General features: G+C 50.1%; 1 protein-coding gene across 1 annotated transcript in view; it reads left to right on the forward strand.

Annotated features, from left to right (window-relative positions):
- The window catches only part of GRIK4 (glutamate ionotropic receptor kainate type subunit 4), a 417,047-nt gene that overhangs the window by 313,746 nt on the left and 79,065 nt on the right, over positions 1-24,236 (forward strand). The window contains exons 12-13 of the mRNA XM_026505548.4: positions 56-160; positions 22,486-22,593. Of these exons, the coding sequence (XP_026361333.2) occupies positions 56-160; positions 22,486-22,593 (213 nt within the window). The remainder of the gene's footprint in view (positions 1-55; positions 161-22,485; positions 22,594-24,236) is intronic.

The following is a 24,236-nucleotide window of genomic DNA, read 5'->3' on the forward strand; positions in this document are numbered from 1 at the left end:
GAGCCAAGTGGCACATGGGCCTCTTTGGTGCTGTAACTCACTCTCTCTTGGACAGGTAGAATTGGAAGGTCTCACCGGCCACATTGAATTCAACAGCAAAGGCCAGAGGTCCAACTATGCCTTGAAAATCTTACAGTTCACCAGGAATGGTTTTCGGCAGGTAAGTCCAACGGCACATCCTTCCTCATTGTTCCTTTCTGTGTCCCCAGCGCTCCCATCCCATTTCTCCTTGGCACGCAGAATGGGTCCTGCTCTCAGTTATCCCCGGTAGCTACAGGCTGCCTCCTGAGCAGGGCTCCCGGCGTGCACTGGCCTCCCCCGTTTCCTGCTACCGAATCAGCTAGTGTGGGTCAGGGACTGCAGCCCCAGCAGAATACTGAGAGGGAGGCCACCATGCTCTGTGGGGGCAGGGGGGCAAGAGCATATCACATACAGAAGGAATTCCCGGGCCATGCCCACTGTTTTGGATTACTCTATTCTCTGAATTTCACCCTAACCCTGGAATCAGTGTTGGACTCCAGAGAGTGTGCGGGGGAGGAACCAACTGGGTCCCTTCAGCGTTGGAGTGGACGGCCACGCTCCCTCCGGCTGGCTCTTTCCTGACCACCCCATACCCACCCCATGCCAGTCACAGCCCTCCTCTCCTGTCTGCTACCCATCTTCTCCCATCAGCTCAGGATGGCTCCGTCCTCTGAAGCTCCTTTGCAACCCCCCACACCTCTCCCCTTTCTCCTCTACGAACTCGTTCTCCCTCTCCCTGGTGCTCTTGAGTCAGCGGAGACGGGGATTCTGACAGCCACTCCAGGTGCCTCCCTGAAGGTCTCCCAACCTCCCCGTCGCCTGGATAATCAACCCCCTATTCTTCGGCTAGCCCTCTCCAGCCTTAGAAAATCCGGAGAAGTAGGAACTGATGTGCTAATTACAGGAGGAAGCGGACTCATTGGAGGGCTTCCGGCTGTCAGAGTAGCTGAGCAAGGGAATGTGCCTCCGAAGGGGCTTACAGTCACCTTTCCCGGGGATTATTCAGATTCTCATCCTCTTCCTCTTCCTTCTCCTCCTCCATCATCATCATCACCACCATCGTCGTCATCATCATCATCACAGAGCAGCTTGGCATTTCTTAAGCTCTTACCTCTGGCCATAGACCATGTTGGCTGTGTCATACATGTTTTCTCATTTAACCTTACAGACTAGGTGCTTTCAATTTATTTTTATTTTAACTGTCACCTGCGCATAGAGACAGTCTTTATTTCTCCCTTTCCAACCTGGATACCATCTATTTCCTTTTCTTGCCTGGTTCAGTGGCTAGAACGTCAACGTCCAACACTGAGAAGTTGTCTCTGATCCTAGGGGGAGCGCTGTCAGCCTTTTACCACGTGCTGCTGGCCGTCGGTGTTTTGAAGATGTTCTTTATCCAGTTGAGGGCGTTGCTTTCTCTTTCTAACTTCCTGAGAATTTTTGCCATGAAATGGGTGTTAAATTTTGTCAAGTGCTTTGTCTGGGTCAACAGATAGAATCATATTCTTTTTCTTCTTTACCTCCATCATATGGCGGGTTACATTAGTTAATTTTCAAACGTTTAACCAGCCTCACACACCTGGAATAAATCCGCCGTGGACAGAGTGTATCATTTTTAAGCATCGTTGGATTTGGTGTGCTAATATCTTGTCGAGGATTGAGCATCTATGTTCTGAGTGATTACTGGTCTGCCGTGGGCTGGGAGGGGTTTTTGCTTAATTTTTTTTAATCCCTTTGTCTGCCTTAGGTACCAGGGTAATACCAGCTTCACAAAATGAATTGGGAAGTGTTCCTCTCTCTTCTGTGTTCTGAAAAAGTTGTATACAACTGCTGTTAATTCTTCTCTAAATGTTTGGTGAAACACTCCAAGGAAGCCATCTGGGCCTGGAGATTTCTTTTTCGGGAACCTTTAAATTACAGATTCAATTTCTGAAAGAGTAATAGGACTATTGAGGTTATTTGTTTCATCTTAGTTAGGGTTTGTTCATCTTAGTTGGTAGTCAGTGATAAGTACTTTTGATTAATCCCTGTTTTCTAAGTGAGGAAACAAATGCTCATGGAGGTGGCCGGACCTGGTCTTGAGCAGTTAGTAATGGCAGCTGGGCTAGGGTGTCACCGAATGGTCATCTCATTTATCTAACCCACAGAAGAACACGTGCTCGGTATGAGTGTGGGTTCTGGCTTCCCCAGCTAAACATTTATGCAGAAGAAGCAAGTCCTGACGAGTGTGGATTTGACCCTAGAGGGTCAGCATGCCTACATTTTTCCTATACAATTTTTCCTAGTAGCTATTACATTTCCACTCTTTGATCTAGAAATTGCACTGCTTCCTTCTGTCAGGTGCTGTGCTGGGCACGGAGGAAACCAGGCTGCAGAAGGCACAGTCCCTGCCCTGAAATAGCTCACAGTCTAGTGACTAGGAAAATAATAAGTGCAGTTTGGGGGTTACGAAGCCCAGATCATGCCCTCGGGCTCCTAATTGCCTGAACCAATGAAGCTGCCAGCCTGCAGGGAAATTGCCCGGCAGACTTCTGTGAGCCCCAGTATGCCCAGGGGCTGGGAAGTGAAGAACGTTCATTCATGTGTTCAAAAAATACCTGTTGTGCCTACTATGTTCCTGACTTTTTCTAAGCACGGGTTTTAAAAAAATGGGCAAAGTGTCTGCTTTCCTGGGGCCTATATTGTAGTGTGGGACAAACAATAGGCAAACAAGTCCATATATAATATAGTGTCAGTGGTGATAAGTGCTACAGGAAAAAATAAAAAGGGGTAAGGAAATGAAGTGCATGGGGATAATCGTGGTGGGGAAGCCGTAGGTAGGAGAATGTAATGCTTGTGCTGAGCCCCAGACGTACTCCAGAGAAGGCCCAGTCCCGGGCTCTGAATACCTCCCCGTTGGACCTCAGGCCTGCTTTCGGAGCACTCCCTGGAAAGAGCCCCCTTCCATCAAGCAACACCTGCGGTGGCAGAGTTGGGTAGAGGCCCTGACCCCACCCTCAGCTTGAATGACAGCTGATGAGGCTCAAAGTAGCCCTTCCCCTTAACTCTGCTTTTCCAGCAGCCACTGCTCAGTCTGGCTTTTCCCAGCTGCCCACTTGCAGGATGGCCTGGGTCGTTAAGAAACAGCATCGCCAGCCTCCAGCCCCCAGCTCAGCCCAGCCCAGCGGGGGATTCTGCTCTGGGGCGTCCTAAACAGCAGCTACTGGTCCTTCTTTGGCTACACACATGGTTGGTGTGCGGAGGGCGTCTCAAACCTAGATGTGCACAGGGACGACCCATCGTGCTTGCTGTCATTGTACCTTCCCAGGCCCCACAGCTATACATTTTTTTTGAAGGTTTTTATTTATTTACTTGACAGAGAGAGACAGCCAGCGAGAGAGGGAGCACAAGCAGGGGGAGTGGGAGAGGAAGAAGCAGGCTCATAGCGGAGGAGCCTGATGTGGGGCTCGATCCCAGAACGCCGGGATCACGCCCTGAGCTGAAGGCAGACACTTAAGGACTACACCACCCAGGTGCCCCCCGCAGCTATAAATTCTGAGTCAGCAAAACAGGGTGCCTTCCAGGAATGTGCATATTCTTGGCTAGCGCCCAGATAGATGATGACAGTGCCGGGGGTGGGGGTGGGGGGGCACAGGCTATGTTTTGACAAATAGCGCCCTCTGTGCATAGAATTTCCTGTTGACCTCCCTGCAGCCCACGCCCATCTTTTTGAGCCAAGGAGTCCATGAAAGAGTATGGTGTTTTTGACCTTCAGCTCCCCTAAGGGACACACGTTTTTCTAAGTTCTTATTTTAATACCTTTTGGTTAACATACAGTATAATATTAGTTTCAACTGTACAATATAGGATTCAACACTTCCATACATCACCTGGTGCTCATCACAAGTGCCCTCCAGAATCCCCATCACCTATTTCATCCCTCCCCCACCCCAGTCCCCTTTGGGAACCATCAGTTTGTTCTTTGTAGTTAAGAGTCTGTTTCTTGATTTGCCTTCTGTCCCTTTTTTCCCCCCTTTGTTTGTTTTGTTTCTTAAATTCCACATATGCAGGAAATCATATGGTATTTGTCATTCTCTGACTGATTTCACTTGGCGTAATACTCTCTAGATCCATCCTGTTATTGCAAATGGCAAGCTTTCATTCTTTTTTATGGCTGGATAATATTCCATTGTATATATATCCCACATCTTCTTTATCCATTCGTCAATGGATGGACACTTGGGCTGCTTCCATAAGTTGGCTATTGTAAATAATGCTGCTGTAAACATCAGGGTGCATGTATCCCTCTGAACTAATGTTTTTCTATCCTTTGGGTAAACACTCTGTAGTGTGATAATTGAATCGTAGGGTAGTTCTATTTTTAACTTTTTGAGGAAACTCCATACTGTTTTCTGGAGTGGGTACACCAGTTTGCATTCCCACCAACAGTGCAAGAACGTTCCTTTTTCTCCAGGGACACACATTCTTGATTGGATTTATAAAGTGGATTGCGATAATCCTCTTTATTACCCATTTTTCTTCAACAGATCTGGTGACCGTCCTGCTTCTTTCCTGTCTCACGCAGGCTCTGTGAATACCAGTGAATACTGTGCAAGATGTATCATGGGCAAAGACATAGCTTTGCAGCTCTGGTCCCCAGGTCCCATCTCAATCACCAGCCCAATCTTTGCCTCTTATTAGGTGTCCTTCCCCTGATTGTTACACGATGAAGAAATGGTTTGGGGAGTGATTATTGGGCTTCTTTTCCAGGGTGGGAGAAAAGTCAGTATCTCTGCTCGAACATTCTTCCAATGCCATCCAAGGTGGTGCTGGCAGGGGAAGGTGGAGTGACCAGGACAGGGGAAATAACATCTCTTGTGTACCTCTTGTGAATCAGACACCGCATGGGCACTTCGCACAGATCCCTCTGACCTGGGGGACTGACCTTGAAGGTGGATAAACTCCCATGTCACAAATAAAGAAACTGACACTCAAGGAAGATAAGGAACTTGGTCCAAGTTCACTATTAGGACTTCAGGCAGAGCTAAAATTCACGCTCAGGCTTGTCCAACTCCAAAGCCCATGCTCTTGGACCTCCCGCTCTTGGCTTTTGCTCACTTTCCTGGAATCCCTAAGCTCCCAAATCAAAACACTTTACCCAGGTCTGTTACTTTGCTGTCACCTGCTCCCAGTGACCTTCTGGGCTGGGCTTTCTTTAGTCATGGTGTCTTCTCATTTGGACTTGGTTTTGTTCTTTCTCTTCCCGTCTGGGCAAGTGGCTATTAAGAGCTGGTTTTGATTATTTAGAAAGCACCACACAGGGACCCAGTGGGTTGTAATTGGTAAAATGTCTGAACCAAATGCCATATTCCCTGCTGGTGGCTGATTAAGGGATTATTACCATTTTAAAAATAGTCTTTCAGAATTCGGGGTAATTTTTTACCACTTAAAAAAAATTATTGTTTTGATTCTGTTCAGAGACGGTTTTCCATCTTGGAATTCTGTGGAGCTCCCACTGGAGACTGTCTGGGGAGAAATGTTCCCTTAGGTGTCCCGTAAGTGACATTTCTGAACCAGGACCATCTCCCAATTGCTTATTTATGAGCTGGAAGTCAATAGTATTGCTTCTGGGTTCCCCATATTCTCCCTTTTCATTTCCCAGAAGATGTCCTGGATTGCATTAGAATAGTATAATCTCCCTTCTTCGTTTGGGATAAATCAGATTTGAAAGAGACAAGGGGAAAAAGAGAAAAAAGCACAGCATTAGAGGGCCCTTAATTTCCTTCATTTAACTTAGTCCAAAGATCAGAGATTCTGAGTAGCCCCCAGTGACTTCGTGAGGGCTGTAATAGTATGAGCACACCTTTCATCTGAGGATCAGAAATGGCTTCACAGGCTCTAATTAAGCCTTTGGGAGAAGGAAGGCTGAGCTTGGGGCTTGGCATCCCTAGCTAAAGACGCAATCTCACCTTTCCTGTCGGATGACTGTGCATCACAATGGGGGAAGAAAATCAGTCCTCTTCCTCTGTGTGAAGAAGGCAACCCCTCAACGTTTGGCCTTGTTAAACCCAAGGATTAATGAAACTAGATTTGCATGGCACTCTCTTCTGCTTGCCTGTGCTTAGGTAGAATGCTGGCTTTACTAGCATAATGGTAATAGCTCTCCTCCGTGATGCCCCATGCTGAGTGGTGTACAGAGATATTTAAAACTTCTCACCTCGTATCAGCCATACATAAAGGCTACCCTCCTCATCTTGCAGGTAAAGAAACTGAGGCAGAGAGAAAGTAATGTGTCCACATCCACACAGCTAGTAAATTCCAGACTTAACTGAGTCCAGGTTGGGCTATCTTCAAAGTCTGTGGTCTTTCTGCTCTGCAGCTTGGCCCCAGAATGTGTTGGGGGAGACCTGCGAGGCCTCTAGTCTAATCTTCCATCCCAATGCAAGAATATTTTCCATAGTGTCCCTGAGAGAAGCAGCCACCCAGCCTCTCCTTGAGCCTGCCCTGGGCTGGGGAGTTCACTGCCTCCCAATGGACGCATTCCCAGGTCTTCCAGGCAGAGGGTCAAAATCTGCCTCCTAATTCTACCCTCTGAAACAGCTGGAATGGCCCACTTTGTGTTTTTTACAACTCTTCAAATATTTGAGAATAGTTTGATTTCTCTTCATTCATTCACTTCTTCCTGAAATTTAGCATAGCACTGTTTGAGTACCTTCTCTGTGTCCAGGGCTGGGAATGCAAGATACATGAGTCATGGTCCCTTCAAGAGCTCATAATCTTTGGGGAAAGACAAAAATCACAGTCAACAATTACCATAGTGACCCTCTGATATCTTTCCTTCGGCAAACAGCAGCCCATAGCGGTTCCCAATGCAATATGGCCTCCAAATCTCGCACCACTGATGCTTTTGGGTTTGTTAAGGTCTCTTTTAAAGCATGGAGCCCAAATTGAGGACCACACTCCGGATGGGGTGAAATGGGATAGAGCTAAGAGCACTACCTCACAAACACTGAATTTCCCCGCATTAGCTTGCTTCCTGGAATTAGCCTTCGAATCTTTCAGAACTCTGGACCTTGGGGTCAATTAATAGTTCCACTTGCCCCCTCCCCCTCAAAAACACACAGGGTTATTTTCACATGAACTTTTCATAGAAACCATCCCTGAGCCACCCCTTCCTTAGACCACTTATGTACTTAAGTCTGTTCCTATGGAGATGGAGAGATATGCAGATCTGGCCAAGAGTGGGCGAGGAAAAAGCCTTGAGAACTGATGGCCATGTTTCGTTTTCCAAAGCTGATATAAACTCAGCTTTTCAAGGGGCTGGTTCTCTGGAGTGACTTGAGTGTCGCTCTAACGAGGCAGGGGGATGAGCCAGATGGCTTTTGTGAGTCACCCTCGCCAACCAAGAACTCAGGGGTCCCATGTCCTCCAGAAGGTTCAGGGAATCCAGCTCCAACTTCCTGAGCTCCTGCCGGTCCCACCAGTTGCTGCGAGGACAGGCTGCCTCTCTTGAATTTCCTCTCCTGCCACCTTCCTTGACAAGCCCACACCCAGGCATGCCTGCCCCCTTTGCGGGGAAGTCTGGGATCATGCCGTGTGTGTGGTGGCAGAGCTTTTGCTTTCGCAACACCCCCGTGTCGTGTGAAGGCAGCCAGCTACATTTCTTGCCACGGCTCTCTGCGACCGGGGACACCGGAAACATCTTCTGTTGCTTTGATGGCAATCTTAACAGACCCGCTGGTAGGACCCCCTCCTGTCCCCACCCCCAGACCCTTTGCCCCACTTTAAAGGCAAACAAACATAGAACAACAGAAAACCCTAGAAAGACTCTGTCAAATGAGTCTGCACTACCATTGCCTGCAGGTAGCTTTGGGGGAGCAATGAGGAGGGGGTCTCCCCTCCATGGAGAGGCTCTGCCCTGCCCGGCCTCTGTGCCCTTTTGCCCAGCCCCTCCCATCAGGGGCCTCGGTGACAGCACCTGTCCCACCTGTGCTAACGAGAACAGCCATTAAGGCTCAGACAGGTTGCCGGGGGGAGCTGCTCTGAGAGTGTCCTGATTGCTACTGTCTAATACATTTTCAATTTGAGAAAGGAGTTTACCATAAATATGCAGATTCTTTGAAGCTGCCTTTGCGGAGCCGGGCTCGGAGTGCTGGAGCGGGGGTTTGATTGCTGGAAATCAGCAGCCTCGAGTGCCAGCTCCCTGGCTGGGGGACAGAACTGACGCGAGTGGGCCGGCTGGGGAGGCTGCTCGGCGGGCCATTCCCCATGAGCCAGCAAGCCAGCGAGCACTTCGCCTTTGATGAGGAAATTCTGGGCTGGCAGTTCTCCGGGAGAGGATGGGGGCTGCTTTGAAGGTTACTGAGAAGTCACTTGCGTCTTCCCTTTAATTAAGGAGCCGGGAGAAGGGGAATTGGCATGAGGTTTGACATAGCTCATGTCTCCTAGAACGTCATAAATTCATACAGCCGGAGGAGCCACGAAGGGTCATCAGGTCCAGCTCTCCCTCTGGAAGATGTGGATGGCCATGTGTCATCCTGGGGCTTGAGACCCCCCAGTGGCTCCATTTGCTCCCAGAGTGAAATGGAGCTCCCCAGTGAGTGGGAAGGCCCCTCTGAGCCTCCTCTGGTTGCCATGTGGCTCAGACACTCCACCTCTACTGTGGGTTCTCTGACCCTTATCCTTGAGTGCAGACCAGTCCTGCCCTGCTGAGAGTGGGGCTCAGCACAGGCCTGGAGAAGGGGATGCACCAGCGAATGAGGGACTGGTGTGTGTGCAGAGCCGGGTGCTGGGCCATGGGAGGTGCAGGGAGCACGCTGGACGTGCCATTCCAGCTCCAAGGAGCTCACGTCCAGCAGGGACGCCAGAGCCCTAGGGACCTAGGAGTTTGTCATCTTTAAAGCTTCTGTTCCCCAGTTTGTTCTGAGAGTTCCTATGACACGCCTCTCCGTTGACAACTGGAATTTGAAGCTGTGAGGTGAGAGGCCCCTCAAATCACCATACACGTCTTTTCCTTCCCCCAGAGGCTCTTCCATCCCTCCTCCTGGGAGGGCATCTGGCTTTCCTGGCCAGCCCCAGATGACAGACAGCCAAGGGGCAGAGGAGCTGGCTTCGGAAGGGTGTGACCCGAAGGACCCTCTCTCCTCCTGTCTCCCCAGCCCACAGGCATCTGGTTCTTTCTCCCAAAGCACTGGCACTTCCTGCTTATCAGCTTTGATGGGAAATTCACTGACTGCAGAAGCTTATTCACACATCAGCCGGCAAACAAATTCGAGCTACTTAAATTTTCAAACGGGGGGCTGCTCTTGGGCAGAGGAGTGGGGTTGCAAAGTGCTGCATTTTAAATATATTTCTTGTAATATGCCCCATCACGCATCCTGCCTGAGCCCAGCCTGGGGAAGCTTGCCAGTACGGAGTGACTCTTCTCCGTGCCTCTTCAGCCAGCTCATGCCTGGGAGAGCTGGAAGAGGCTAAGCTGCTAATTTGGTCTCATGAAGCCGCCCGCGTCATCAGCTCTGCTGAGAGGTGGGCACACCACAGACCAGAGGTGTGGGCAGTTGAGGGCAGGCAGGCCAGGCGGCGGGGGGAGCCCAGGGAGGTGAGGGGGAGCTGTGTGCAGGGACCCTAGCATTCTATTCCTATAGGGCTGATGGTCCTGATGATATCTGCTTTATGGACTTTATAAAATTGTTGTGAGAACAAAACGAAAGGCTGTTTGTAGATGTGCTTGGCGGATTCTGGAATACTGTGCAGAATTGAGTCCTGTCCTCTCTCTCCTGGAGACGTCTGTGTATATATTTCTTAGTCTTTGTATGCAGTGTTCCTGGAGTCTTGCTCGTAGCCTGGTTCAGGGCAGAGAGAAGGACAAAGCGGGGCTGAGCCTTGTGCTTACATCACCAAGTCCAGGACCCTGCAGGAATGCCGCGAAGGCCAGCCTGTGCTTGAGGGAACTGAGTTCTGCCATCCAGCCCCTCCCTGCTGCAGGAGGGGCTCCCCATGGCCTTCCCCTCCCCTACTTCTTTCCTTCTCCATCCCTAACCTCTGTGCTTCATCTGCTCCTTAATGCGGCACGTGGCAGTGGCTCTGGGTGGGGCAAGGACAAGACCCAGAAGTCATGGCTCTCTTCCTGGGAGAGTCTACAGAACATCTGGGGCCTACATGACATGGCACTGCTCCGACAGGAGCTGCTGACACCCCCAAACCAGAAACTCCCCATCTGCCCAGAGCACAAGGAGGCCCAGCCACACGCTACCTCCTCATGAGCCCGCATCCTGGCAGGGGCAGTGATGGGCCGTTCTTAGCCCTTCCCTGGGAGCTCAGCCTCTTGAAAGACAGGGAGCAACCAACCTCCTTCAGGCCCAGACACTTCATTAGAACCATTAGCTCAATTGGCATCTGCCGCTCAGAGCTCAAAGTTGTGTGTTATTAGTACAACTTCTTTCCCAAGACACTTCTCCACCTGGCGAGTTTAACAGATGAAGCCGGGCGCTCTCCATGCCCTGGCTGTGGCGTGTTCGTTGGCAGTAATTTCCTTGGAAGATGAAAAATCTCAAGCTTGCCTGAGCTCTCTGATAAATTCGCTCCTCAGCAGCTAATTTGAAATCCCTTCTACCTTCTGGGAGGTCGGGGAGGGACGTGCAGCTGGGGTTTCCTATTTACAAGCTCTGCCGTGCACTTGGCCCGTGCCAACGCGAGCCAGACCAACTTTGGTCATGCCCCCGCAGAGGTTCGGAAGCGAGTCTGTGAGACTGTTGACCACACCAGTGGAAAGGAGGGAGTGATGTAGGTAAAGGAAATTATTCAACTCCTGAAGTACTTTGGTCTAAGAAGAGAAACAAAAACCTAAGAAGGGAACATAGTCTGGGCACCCTCGCTGCCCAGTGTTGGGAGATTGCCCTTCGGAAGCCCCGAGCTAGTGGGAGAGACTGAAGTCCCCCGAGCGTGTCTCTGGGGGGTGGAGTTTTTCATCAGAGCTGCCTGCAGGTGCTGAGCTCCGCTCCTGCCCTGGACAGTATTTATCTGTCGCTAGAGTCCCTGAAAATAGCCGCTGTGGGTGTGTTTTCTCTGGCAGCAGGAACGGTGAGGGCCGGGCCACACGCCACTTCATATCCCAGAGGTCGGGGATTCGGGATGGAGGTCTGGAACCATCCTGGCAAGAGCCAGACCCTCGAGGGCACACAGAGTGTTGCTGACTCCTCATTATTGGTGGATTCTGTTTTTGCAAACCCGTCCACCCCCTAAAATCTACCTGTGCCCCAGAAACAGTGCTCGTGGCGCTTCTCCGGACAGGGAGAGAAGAGGGAGCAAGCTGAGTCAGCGGACAGGCAGTGTCTGTCTGTCTATCTGCTTTCAGCCCTTGTACCATAAACACGTGTCCTGTCTGCGCCCTGCTTGCTGCCATGCCTTTCACGCCGGTGTGTGTGTTCCTGGGGGCTTTGCTGTTGAAGATGCCCCCCCCAGCTGAGTGCTGAGTTTCTATCAGGTGGACATAAGCACCAGAAAGCCGTGACGTGCCTCCCGGACAAAAGGCAGGTGCTGCGCAAGCGTATTCGGGCGTGAATCACGTACCGTCTGTCGTTCAATGTGAAGGAGTCGACCGTCTGTATTACGTACAGTGTCAGGAAGCAGAAACGCACATCAAACGAGCTTGTGTGGTGACTGGTGGAGGAAAATGTTTTAACAGAGGCTCCTAGGAACGTAACCCAGCATCTCCCCTCGGAGCAGTGGCTCGGCATCCCCTAATTCGGTATTTGTGGCAACTTTGTTGAGCGTAATCACTGCAAATAATGAGAATCTACTGTAATGAGATTGAGCCAGGAGAGAAGACCAGGGGATGAGTGCACTTGAGAGTTGCTGGACTTGTCCTATGGTGGCCTTTTCTCTCCGCATTCACTGCCCCATACTCCTACTCTCTTGTTTTCTTGTAACGTCTGAGGGCCTCCTCTGTTCCTTGGAGCCCTGGCCTTACTCCTGGTTCCCTTGATAGGGAAGCAGAATCTAGATCCTACAATCCTGGGGCCAAAAGGAATAATAAAGGTCCTCTAGACCAGAGCTCTAATCAGATGTTTGGATTCTTACAAATGTGTTCTCATGAAGTAGAGTCTGTACTTGAATGCCTCCCGTGTCAGGGAACTCACTACCAAGAGGAAGTAGAAAGCTCTCATTGTTAGAAAGATTTGCTGTCTCTTGGGCAGAATTCTTTCTTCCTGAACCCTCTTCCTTTTGTCCTTATTTCTGTTTCCTGGGTCCACACATCTATTCTATCCTTCCCATTGTCTGCATTTCCTTTTCCCTTCTATAGTATGATTTCAGTCTCCTCACCTTCCTGGTCAGTATCCTTGGAATACACTCATTAATCTATGCTTCACTTAAAGAGCCGTTCCTGGAACAGCTTGCAGTATTTCAGATATGGTCTGAGTCGAAGAGTGCCATCCTCCCTCCCATCAAAGCAGCCATCCCTTTGTCAATGGTGTCCACAATGGAGAAGTGCTAACACTGACAATTTATTTTCATGTTAACCAAATGCAGTGTCTGAGCTCCAAGACCAGGCTCTACTGGAGGAATGCCAGGCATCAGCCACAGGGCACAGGGAGAGCTGCTTCATGGCAGGAGGGAGCGGGTCCTTCCTCACACCCCCTTCTTGGTGGCCACCTTCACGGTGCTTCACCTTCGTGCCTGTGCAGCTGAGCTTCCAGTCACCTGTCCAAGGCTCTGTGCTGTCCCTCTTGGGCCTGTCCCTTCCTGGCTTCGCCCCCAAGACACTTGGAAAAACGATACCACGTTATAAATATACCTGATGTTTTTAGGAATTGAGGTTAGAGCTGGATAGGACTAGACCATATCCTTCCTTTATAGGTGAGATAACCAAAGACTAAAGCAGAAGTGGCTTGCCCGAAGGCATTTCCTAATGTACTCAGGCCGGTATTTATCGAGCACCCATTATACGTTATAGGCCAGGCACTGTCCTGGGAGCTGGTGCTACATAGGGGAATTTATTAATGCAATCAGCAGCTGTTTATGAAGCACCGATTCCCTGCTAGGCATTAGGGATATTAGGGAGCAAGACAGAGCCTCGTCATTCATGGAGCGTACTGTCTAGTGGGGAAGACAGGCTTGAAACAATAACTGAAATAATTATATGATTACAAGTGTGATGCGTGCTGCAAAGGAGAAGCGTGGGGCCCTCTGCGTGAGTCCCTGCAGTGGGGACTTGACTGAGAGGGGGTGGGCATCCCCCAAATAACAGGGAGCATGACGCACTGGAACAAGGGCCTCCCAGAGCTCGTGGTCTGGTGTAGGACTCTGAGACCAGAGCCAGTTGATGGCAGAGCCAAGCTGGGAAGCTGGAATTCCTGAAGATTTACTTTTGCTGCTGTTTCTTTCCTCTGGCTTTATTTAAATATCCTGTTCTGGGACACCCGGGTGGCACAGTCAGTAAGCATCCGACTCTTGGTTTTGGCTCAGGTCACGATCTCAGGGTCCTGGGATCGAGCCCCTCATTTGGTGCCGTCCTCAGCACGGAGTCGGCTTGAGATTCTCTCTCCCTCTTCTTCTGACCCTCCCACTCATGTGCATGCGCACTTTCTCTCTCTCAAATAAATAACTTCTAAGTACGGAAGTCAGAATCAAAGACAGGGAAAAGCAAAGGCTGACTTCAGGGATGTGGACTCTCAGACAGGAACCTTGTAGCAAATACCGATGGATGAGGAATAACAATTCAGATGTTTACTAAATGTTTAACTACACATCCATAACACAGGAGAATTAAAATCTCAGGGACGGTGTAGTCCAGTGCACCTGCCTGGGTTTGAATCCGCACTAACCTACCCTTCCCGAGCCTCAGTTTTCAAGTCTGTAAAATGGGGATGGGAGCAGTGCCTCCCTAGTAGTGTGGTAGGGAAGAATAAATAAGGTGACGAACGTAAAGCATTGAGTCCAGTATCTGGCCTGCGGTGAGTGTTCAAAAGTATTAGCTTGTCTAATTTTCTTAGGGTTAGTCCTTGAGTCGTACATGATGAGGACTAGGAGTTTGTGGCCAGAAATGTGTTTATCGAGCATCAGCTTTGTTCTAGGAGCTCTGCTAGGGGCTGATTGTAGTGAATAGGGAAGGTCTCCACATCCCTTGCACCAGGCATTTTCATACTTTGGGACATGACTTGCACATGGGTTGCAACCCAGGACACACACAGACACCTGCCCATACGTAATGGAAACCGGAGCTTAGGAAACATGGTGGCCCCTGCCATGGGCAGTCCTCTCTGATCTAGTCTGGATTTAGATTTCATTTTTAAGGTGCAGGTCTTTACCCACTAAATTGATTTCAGAACCCACTAATGGGGAGCAGCCACGCTCGAACAAAACACTGCCTTAGACCAACTGAGTTGTGGCTTAATAACACAGGTGGGTGTTCCTTTGATGCGAAGCCTTCCAAGTTTTCTCAGGGTTTGTCTCTGATCTCTTGCCTTTGGTATTTGCCGTTGTGGTCATTTGATCCTGAATTTTCACAGTATTCTGCATGGAAGCATATATTTTGTGTTAAAAGAATATTTTGGCTCAGAGAATGAGGTCTTTGGCCAACATCAGCAATGCCCTTTGTTCCCCAAATCACCCCCTCAGGCACTCAACTGGGTCCTTACTCGTGACCCAGTCTCCCACGTAAACTAAACTTTCATGATTGAGATATCGGATTTAAAGTCAATAAACGTTTAATTCCTTCATGCCAGGGGTGTTTACCGTAGGGGTTTCCATTATAAGCCTTTGAACTGACCTTCAATCAAGCCAGGTACAACCCTGTACTATAGAGACTCTGAAACTAACTCAATCTCGTTATTCCCGGAGTCTCACACCTGACTGTCGTTTGTCCTGCCTGTAGGTCAAAATCAGTTCTGCGCACTCAAGGAGACGCTCATGTATTATTGTATGCCTCCTTCCTCGTGAGAATTTCAACGTCGAACCCTGAACCCGAGGTCAAGAAAATGAGTCCTTGGTTATGGTTTATCCAACTTGGGATGGTCCCAGAGAATAAGGATCTGGAATTAAAAGGAGCTTGCATTTGGATAGGCCTTTCAACTTGGGTCACATCTGGGATTGCCTCAGATCATCCCAGTAAGTGGAGAAGGGAAGGAAGACTTACTCCTACCTTACAGGTAGCAAGGTTGACTTCCCAAGCCACGTGGCAAGGGCAGGATAGAACTTGAAGTCAAATCTCCTGACGTTTGGTCAACCGCATTGCCACCAGACAGACAGTAGTACTATTAATCGTCCATTCCCATGGCTTCTTTTGGCTCATCAAAAGCCATAATGAACATTATCTCAGTGGATGATAACAGCAATGCTGTGCTATGGGCAAGTGGGTTCATTTATTTCCATCTTACAGATGAGAAAGATTTAGGGAGGTTACATGACTTGCCCAAGATCACACAGCTTATGCATGGCAGAGTAGGAAAGAAAATGTGGGTCTTCTGGTGCACCCCCAACCCTGTCCCCCTTGTGTCAAGCACCCTCCCTGCACCTTGGCCTCAATTTTGTGGCGCCTTGTAGGAGACTGTTTTCAGGGCTGTATTGTCCGAAGAACAAGTTTATAGTGATCAGAGACAGGTATGTGGAAAGGTCCAGGTCCTAAGGTCAAGATAGACCACAGCTGCCCCAACTGGACCAGACAGTATAGTGATCAATAGAAGACGGCTTCAAATCCCAGTTTAACCTTCTATTCGCTAGAATCCACAGCAAATTGCCTGGCATATCTGAGTCTCAATTTCTTTTATTCTTTCATTAATCCGTTCAGTCATTCAATAATAAGTGGTACAAAGGGCCTGTATTAAGCATTATTACTGTTGTCTGAAGTGTCTACATCTCTCAGGTGGGAAAAATAACAGGGTTGTTATGAAGAATCAGGGAAATTTATGTAAGCAAGCAGGTGGCTGAGTGCCCAGCCTGCAAAGGTGATCGATAAGTGTTTGCAAACTCTGGCTCTGGAGCAGAAGGGCTTGCCTGGCCCTGGAGTGATGTCAGCTTCTCTAGAAGCTAGATCCCGGCAATGCTGAGTGCAAAGAACAGTCATCCCAGTGGCATCTTGTAGGAGACGTACATAAAATATTAAATGTTACAGAGCGCATACCCACAGATGCAGGCAAGGATGGGAGGAAATCCCTCGCGGCTTTAAAAATGAATCCCTTTTTACCTACTTGGGAGAGAACAAATGGGCAAAATGACAGCCCTGAGTGACTCCAGGAGGGAGGGAGAGGGCTGTGGGGGAGGGGCACGCATGGCTGCTCTGGACAGGACCGACTTCCTCAGGTGACAGCAGAGGGCTCTCCCTTGGTGGCATAGCAAGAAAGGCCGTGAGGAGTGGTCTCGTTGCTGAGTCTATAATTAAAGCCTGAGACAAATGTTCGGAAAGGGAAGAGAGATGGTTTGGGGAGAAGTTTGACTTTGGGAGAAAAAGGGGAGAAAGGCCTCCTGGAGTTGGTGACTTTTGAACTGCGGCCTGAAGGATTCACAGGTGCGACCTAGATCAGGGTTTGGAAAACTTCTCTGAAGGTCCAGATGGTAAATAGTTAGACTTTGCAATTCTACCCTCGCAGTTGAATGCAGTCACCGATAGGACATAAATGAATGGGTGTAGTTGTGTGCTAATAAAACTTTATTTCCTGAAACAGGCAACGAGCCAGGGTTCGCCTGTCGTCCGTGGTTTGACAACCCCTGAATGGCTGCATGAAGCCTGGGAGTCAGGGTGGGTATGCAGCACAGAACGTTCCAGAGGGGAGAATGGCATGCACACAGACCCTGGCAAGAAGGCGTTCGTTGCACTTGAACATGTCAGTGTGACTGGCACACAGATAAAGCTGGAGAAGATTGTGTGAGATGAGCGTGGGCAGTGGGCAGAGGCTGACCTTACAGGGGCTGGTAGGCTGTGGGAAGGAGCTCTGTCCTTAAACCAAAATGGGAAGAATGAAGGGTTTTAAGCAGGGGCTAGTGGGATCATATTTGAGATTATGTCGAAATGACTGCCCGCTGCTGGGTGGAAAACAGAACAAAGGGCCAGAGTGTCACCTCGTCCAGGGGAAGCTCCGTGGAACTAGGACGAGAGTGGAGACCAGGGAAGGGGGAGACTAGGGGAAGTTTGCTGACTTGCTCAGGGCCGCTGGGCCCCGTGGCCACAGTGTAGATGCTAATGGGGGCCTCCAGACCCCACGTAACACGCTACCAGCTCTTTTGGGAAGCAGCAGGGGACCCTTAGGGTCATGGTCCTGGACAAGCATTTCCCAAGGCGTATTGCTGAGGGAGTGACCAGCTTGCTTACATTGACCCAGGGTCACGCACAGACTAAATGCAGGTCTCGAACAGTCCTTCAGTTGTCCAGAGGTGGCCTTTGCAAAGAACTGTGGGTAGTCTGTGTCGATGCCACAGAATCCATTCACTGGAGTCCCGACATCCCATCCAGGCTTATCTGTGCTCTCCTTATGGCAGTTCTTTCGAGCTTGGTCCCTTGGTGGCTTGCCCAGGGGTTAAACACAGTTATCCTGACAGCAGTGCCGAGTGACAATTCACAAGGACAAGAGATGCTCTGAAAAGTAGACAAATTAACTTATCAAGGCACAGAAATGAAGGCAAGGCCATCCACATTTCAGTAACGCCTAACAGCATTATATCACAACACAGGGTAGCAACCGCCTTCGTAACGATGGCACTGAAGTAAGGTCAAGACCCCCCCTCTATTTAAGAGGACAGGGGGACGTGTAACTCTCCTTGAAAGACTTTTTGGAAACAATGCTTTCAAATAAATAATTAAAATCTCCAAAATTTTAGTGCTTAAGGAGCAAGATTATTATTAATTCATATGGACACAAATTAACATAAATCCTGCGTCCTTTAGGAACGTTGGATGAAGGATTCTTTCTGCACACACACAAACACGCTCCATGTCATTGATTTACAGAAATGTTCATATTTGACGAAACACTCCGATCATGAGACGTTTCTCCCAGGAGTGTCAGAATCAGTTGTGAGGAGAGGTACACGTTCACTTTGAATATTACGATCTCCGTGAAGCAGCACATTGGCCTTGTCTTGATTCCTGTTTTTTCCCACTGTGACTTGGGTGGGTCACGCGCTTATGTGGACTTCCCTTTCCTTCCTACGAAAGTGAAGCAGCAGTGAGATTTGTATGCAAACACTTGGAGCACCCAGCGTGGAGTCCATGTGCGCCGGGGGGTAGGGGGGGCGGGGGGGTCGCCGGCTACGTGCTGGAGCCAGCTTGCCCCAGCCAGTGACGGCCACTATACACATCTCTCCCCAGCTCTGTTCGGTGACATCACACTGGTAACTAAGGTCAACCTCAGCGGGGGTCTTTACACCACAGCAATTGGCAAACGCTACAAATCAGAGTCTTTTCTCCCCACAGAGCCGGTTTTTAAACATTTCCTGGCTCGCCACCTAATCGCTATTAGCCTCTCTACCTTCCCTCTTCCCTGGGGTTGTGTTTGTCATCTGAGTTGCTCTTTCTGCTCTGCTCTAGTCTATTCTGCGTCAGAATCAGCGGGACGGCTTGCTGCACACACATCGCCGGGCCCTACTCCGAGAATTTCTGATGTAGTCAGTCTGGAGTGGGGACTAAGAAACTGTACTTCTGACCCTAGTACTGCTGGTCCTGGAACCCGACTTTGAGACTCTTGGTCTCATCTTTCTAATAAACTAATGTCTACGCTGCAAAGCCCTCGGTCGGGTACGGAAGAGATCCCTCTTTCTGTCTCAGACCATGGCATTAAAAATTAAATTAATGCATGCTTGCATAGTGCTTGCATATATCCCATCTCCTTTAGTCTTGTTAAGTAGTCTGTGATGTCATAATCATGATTTTTGCCCCCAGTTTATAGATGGAGGAAACTGAGGCTCAGAGGGATTGAGTAACTTACCCAAGGTCACACAGCTCATCAGCAGAGAAGCCACGTTAAACTGGGGTCCTCCCACTCTGGGGCCACTGCGTCATGGTGCAGATGGTGCAGAGCTCAAGGGCAAGGAGAGACTGGAATCCAGCATGCCCCGCTGTGCACCTGCACGGCCGCATCAGCCCCGGCGGAGGGTGCCTTTTTCACACCTGCATTAAGGGGTCGTCGAGGGTATCACATTGTCCTCCAAGCCCACGTACATGGTGCAAAGGCCAAGCAAGCGGCAGAGACAGAGAGTACAGAGAGGGGGCCATGGGAAGACTTCATCTGAACGTGATCAGTCCGGCACATGGCATGGTGAAGAGGCTGACAAAACAGCTGTTTCTGCAGGCGGTTTGGGGGGCAGGTGTCAGCAGGGTGGAGCAAGGGAATCTGGCTGGAGGCAGAGCCACAGATTGTCAGCGATGAGAGCCGTGTCTCCTGCCCACCCCTGGCATGTGTGTGGCGTGGAAGGTGCCCAGTGGGTGGGGCAATTAGCCTGTATCCCAGGGCGCCTGGCGCTTCTCTCGTTTTCCCTCCCACCGCCTTTCTGCAATTAGATTGCGCTGGGTGATGGCTGCCAGGCCGCTTTGTTGCATCTGATGAGTTTATTAATTTCTTGGGGGCTAATGGGAGGGTGGGTGGGAGATTCATTTCCTGACTAGAGCTTAGGGGCTAATTAGTCTCTTTGCTGTGTCCCCAGAGGTTGGGGGGGGGGCGCATTGCTCAGGCTGTCAGATCTGGCTCCGGGTAAATCATGTCTATCCCTGGCTTTTGTGGGAACCTATCTGATAGCTTGGGTAAGATCGGGGAGTCTGGGGCTGGGACAGGCGGTTAGTGAAGATGGGGTCCCCTGAGAAGCAGAGGTGGGAAAGTAGGGGTGGGGGGAGCTGAGGTCTTGCTGGCCCGTTCGGGGTAAAGTACACATTTAGGTGACAGATAGGACTCTAAGAAGTTCAGTCCTTGTCTTACACATCTAGAGGCTGACATCCAGCCCGGTGTTCTTTATGTCCTTCTGTCTAAATCTGGCCCTTCCCACCCTACGAGACCACTAGGAGCCAATTCTAGCCATTTTGAAGACAGGAAATGAGCCTCCAAGAGAAGTGTCGTCTCGCTTGATGTTGGAAGTGGAATGTGAAAGAAAGCCCAGGAGAGAAAAGCTCTGTTCAGGATTCTTGCTGGATGGCTGAGGCTCCTTTCTTTGGTTCGCCAGGCCTGCTTTCATGGAGCCCATGTTGGCGTTCCCACCCAAGAAACAGCAGCAGAGACAGGAAAGTCTCATTTTGGGAGTCAAACAGTTCCAAGTTCAAGCCCGTGCACTACTTCTAGGTGGGTGACCTTAGGCAAGCCACTAAATCTCTCTGAGCCTTGGTTTCCTCATAAGTCAAAATGTCAGCATTCTCTACAAAGTTGGGGGGGAGAGTTCAAAGAGTTGATAGAACACGTCTAACATAGCAGGTGTCTCCTCACCATTGTTCCCCTTCTGCTCCGTGCTTGAAAATCATCCTCCCTACCCGTTTCCCCTGCTCCAGCAATGACCTGATGTGGCTGGTCCCTTCCAGAGGCGGTAGGGGCTCCAGAGAGCTGGAGGGGGCTCACTTGCCTTCTGTCCACACTCCACCAGCAGCAGCAATTTCCTGCTATCAAATGCTGGCTTCCCCTGCTTCCGAGTACCAGCCCTCCAGCGAGACGCTGGGGCATGAGCATAAACCGGCCAGCCCCACACAAGCTAGTGGGCAAGACAGGCAAACGAAAATGTGCAGTGGGACGTTGGGAGAGCCGGGCAGGATGGCCGTGAAGGCTTGCTTGGGAAGATGCGCCTGGGGCTGGAGCTCAGGCCTCTCAGCCGATGGGTGAGGTGACCCTAGGACAAGGTGGAGGGACTCTTAATCTCAGTGTCCGTTTGTTTATCTATCAAATGGGGCCTCCCATGTGGATACGCACGAGACTCTGCTTGTCAACTAGAAGTGAACGAGCACGTGCCCAGGACCCTTCTGCCCTTGCAGAGGTGGGGAAAGCTGCCCCCCCGCCAAGTGGCATCCTCATAGAGGCCTGGAGGGGAGTTTGGGGTCCTCTCCCCTTTGGCAGATAAAAAGCTCACAGGAGGCCATCTGTTCGCTTGGCCCTCCTTTCTTCAAGCTGCAGACCATGATGGCAGAGAGAGGGTTACTGCTCCCCAAGACCCGCCACCCTCTGGCCCTGATGAGTGGGGACAGGGGCCAGGGGTGAGATATGTCTTCATTGTTGTTTGGTTTTCTGCAAAAGGAACCCGGAGCCCAGCTCTGTTGAATAGAGCCACGTGGCCTCCGCAGAACTTGTGCGGGTTTTCCAGGGAAGCTGCTGCTGGTGCCTGGGGGGGGCCTGGCAGAGGTGGGTATGTGCATTTCATTGGGTTTCCAGCCAGCTGTCAGCCCTGTCTCCTGGCTGTCCACCTCCACTACTCAGCGACAGAAACGATTTGCCAGGGGCTCTGGCTAGGAGAAATATATTGGTATCACACACACACACACACACACACACACACACACACACACACACACACACGTATTTATAAAAGGGGCTCCACTGAGAAAACAAACCATCGAAAAATCCAGTGGTGTTGAGTTTGGGTGTAAGCGACTTTCTAGAATGGGGAACTGAGTCAATTATGCATTTTTCCCCCTTGAAGTGAAGGCAATGGGGAAGAGGAAGGAAAATAGTTCGGGTTAAATACATTCTCACAAGGACCCAATGACGTTTCTGTGATTCTTTCCTATTTTATAGATGAGGAGACATGCTCAGAGAGGGTCAGTAAATTTTCGGAGGTTATGCATTTGAGATCCACGCTCCTGTGCCTGGCAAATAATCTAGCATCAGACTAGATCTGTCCAGGATCTCGGTTGGCTCTGAGATGAAGGCAAGGCCAACATTACCACCCCCACCGATAGATGGGGAAATCACGATTCGGGGAGTTTTAAGTAACTTGCCTAGGTTCTCACGGCTTTTAAGTCAATCAACCAGGACGAGAACCCAAGCCTTTCCTCCTCCGGTTCATTCACCCATTGAACCACTCAGCAACATTCACTGAAGGCCGACTATATGCCAGTTCTCTCCACTATACTGTTCTGATTCTTATTTAGGTAATCAGAATTATTGATTCTGAATTACTGATAGGCTGAAACAAAAGAGCTTTTTGCTGCCTCAAGATAACGGATTCCACGTGTTCCACTCCCTTCTGTGTGAGCGAACATTTCCGAACCATATTCCATTCCTGATTTGTTTCGCTGCTTTCCTCTTCCACCTCTTCTGGGTCTTTCCCCCTGTCTCTCCTTCCTTTCTCGGGCCCCCCACCTTCCCTGACCCCCTCAGCCCTATGGAACAGTAACCCAGCCTTCGTCCAGCCCCTCTCCATACTCTATATCCCTGCTTCCTTCTATGGCTTCTGTGTGGCCCAGCCGGAGGCAGGGGACTGGCCTTTTGGCTCCTTCCACCCCTGGAGGCCTGCACACGACCTCAGGAGCCCTGCTCCCCAGCCGCCTCCTAACCCCATGTCTTCCCAGCCCTCTCTCCTGTGTCTCCTCAGATCGGCCAGTGGCACGTGGCAGACGGGCTCAGCATGGACAGCCGCCTCTACGCCTCCAACATCTCCGACAGTCTCTTCAACACCACCCTGGTTGTCACAACCATCCTGGTAAGCGGGGTGGTCCCGGGGCTCCCAGCTGCAGCTCCCTGGGGTGCCGCCTCCAGCTCCAAGGCGCGCCCGGGCTTCCCAGTGAACGCAAGATGAGAGCTCTAATCACAGCACCGAGGCCAATTTATGACAGTGTAATTAAACACAAGTTGCTGTTTCATATGGAAATGATATTTGATGAGTTCCAGAGCAGCTGGGGAAGAGGGGTGGCGTGGAGAGACATCACAGTTTGTGGGTGCCTCTTCCAGGGGCCCCCGGACAGCCAGGGCGGCTGTGCCTGGCCCAGGGAAGGGGGCCTTCTTCAACAGGGCTGGGGGGAGAAGCCCAGCAGGGGGCTGGATCCAGTCCACCACGGTGGCCCCTACTCTTTCACGACAGCCTTCCTTGCTTGGTGCCTACTGTGTATAAAATGGGCCCTTGCAGTAGATACCCCTATAAAATGTGTGCCACCCCCAATAGGTATCTGTATAAAATGTGCACGCCCCCCAATAGATATCTGTATAAAATGTGCACACCCCCAATAGATACCTGTATAAAATGTGCATGCCCCCCAATAGATACCCCTATAAAATGTGTGCCACCCCCAATAGATATCTGTATAAAATGTGCACGCCCCCCCCCCCCAAGTAGATACCTGAATTTCAGTAGGTTTTTATGGCCTGTGTCTTCATTTCCAGAGGGTCAAAAGAAAGTTCTCCGTCTATAGAGCAAGGGACCATCTGCCTTTTTTATTTGATTCAATTCTCGTCAACAGTTACTAAACCCTTCTCCCCATGGGTCAGGCACTGTGCTCATTCCTGGAGACACTAAGATGAGTAAGACTTGGTCTCTAACCTCAAAGAGGTTATAATTTAGTAGATGGCACGGATCAAGTGCATTCATGGCCAAGGTCATCGTCGTCTTCCATTGTGAAGACCTCATGTTTTAAAAGATTTGTCAGTTAACCCAGCTACATATATTAAGCAATAATTAGTTTGTTCCTCTCCCCTCCCTTTCCCCCTTTTAACGAATCAAAAGCATATTTCCCTGCCTGGCACAGTGTCTTATCAGCAGGAGATAACCACTGTTGCCATGCTGATATAATTCCAGCCCAAAGCAGAGACCTGAGGTACTAGTTAGTCTGCTCAGCCTTATCACTGCTAAATGCGCAAGGTCTGCAAATGTGTCTGTTTCTTTAGGCTTTTTGAGATAATGAAAGAGCTCGGGGACCTCCATCCCTACCTTCATGACTCCTGGGGCACAGGAACATTAGACTGGAAGTCTTGACCTACTGTGGGCACAGGAACATTAGACTGGAAGTCTTGACCTACTGTGGGCAGAGGAACATTAGACTGGAAGTCTTGACCTACTGTGGGCACAGGAACATTAGACTGGAAGTCTTGACCTACTGTGGGCACAGGAACATTAGACTGGAATTCTTGACCTACTGTGGGCACAGGAACATTAGACTGGAAGTCTTGACCTACTGTGGGCACAGGAACATTAGACTGGAAGTCTTGACCTACTGTGGGCACAGGAACATTAGACTGGAAGTCTTGACCTACTGTGGGCACAGGAACATTAGACTGGAAGTCTTGACCTACTGTGGGCACAGGAACATTAGACTGGAAGTCTTGACCTACTGTGGGCAGAGTGCAATAAAA

Source organism: Ursus arctos, unplaced genomic scaffold, assembly GCF_023065955.2.
Source record: "Ursus arctos isolate Adak ecotype North America unplaced genomic scaffold, UrsArc2.0 scaffold_22, whole genome shotgun sequence".
Taxonomy (NCBI): Eukaryota; Metazoa; Chordata; class Mammalia; order Carnivora; family Ursidae; genus Ursus; species Ursus arctos.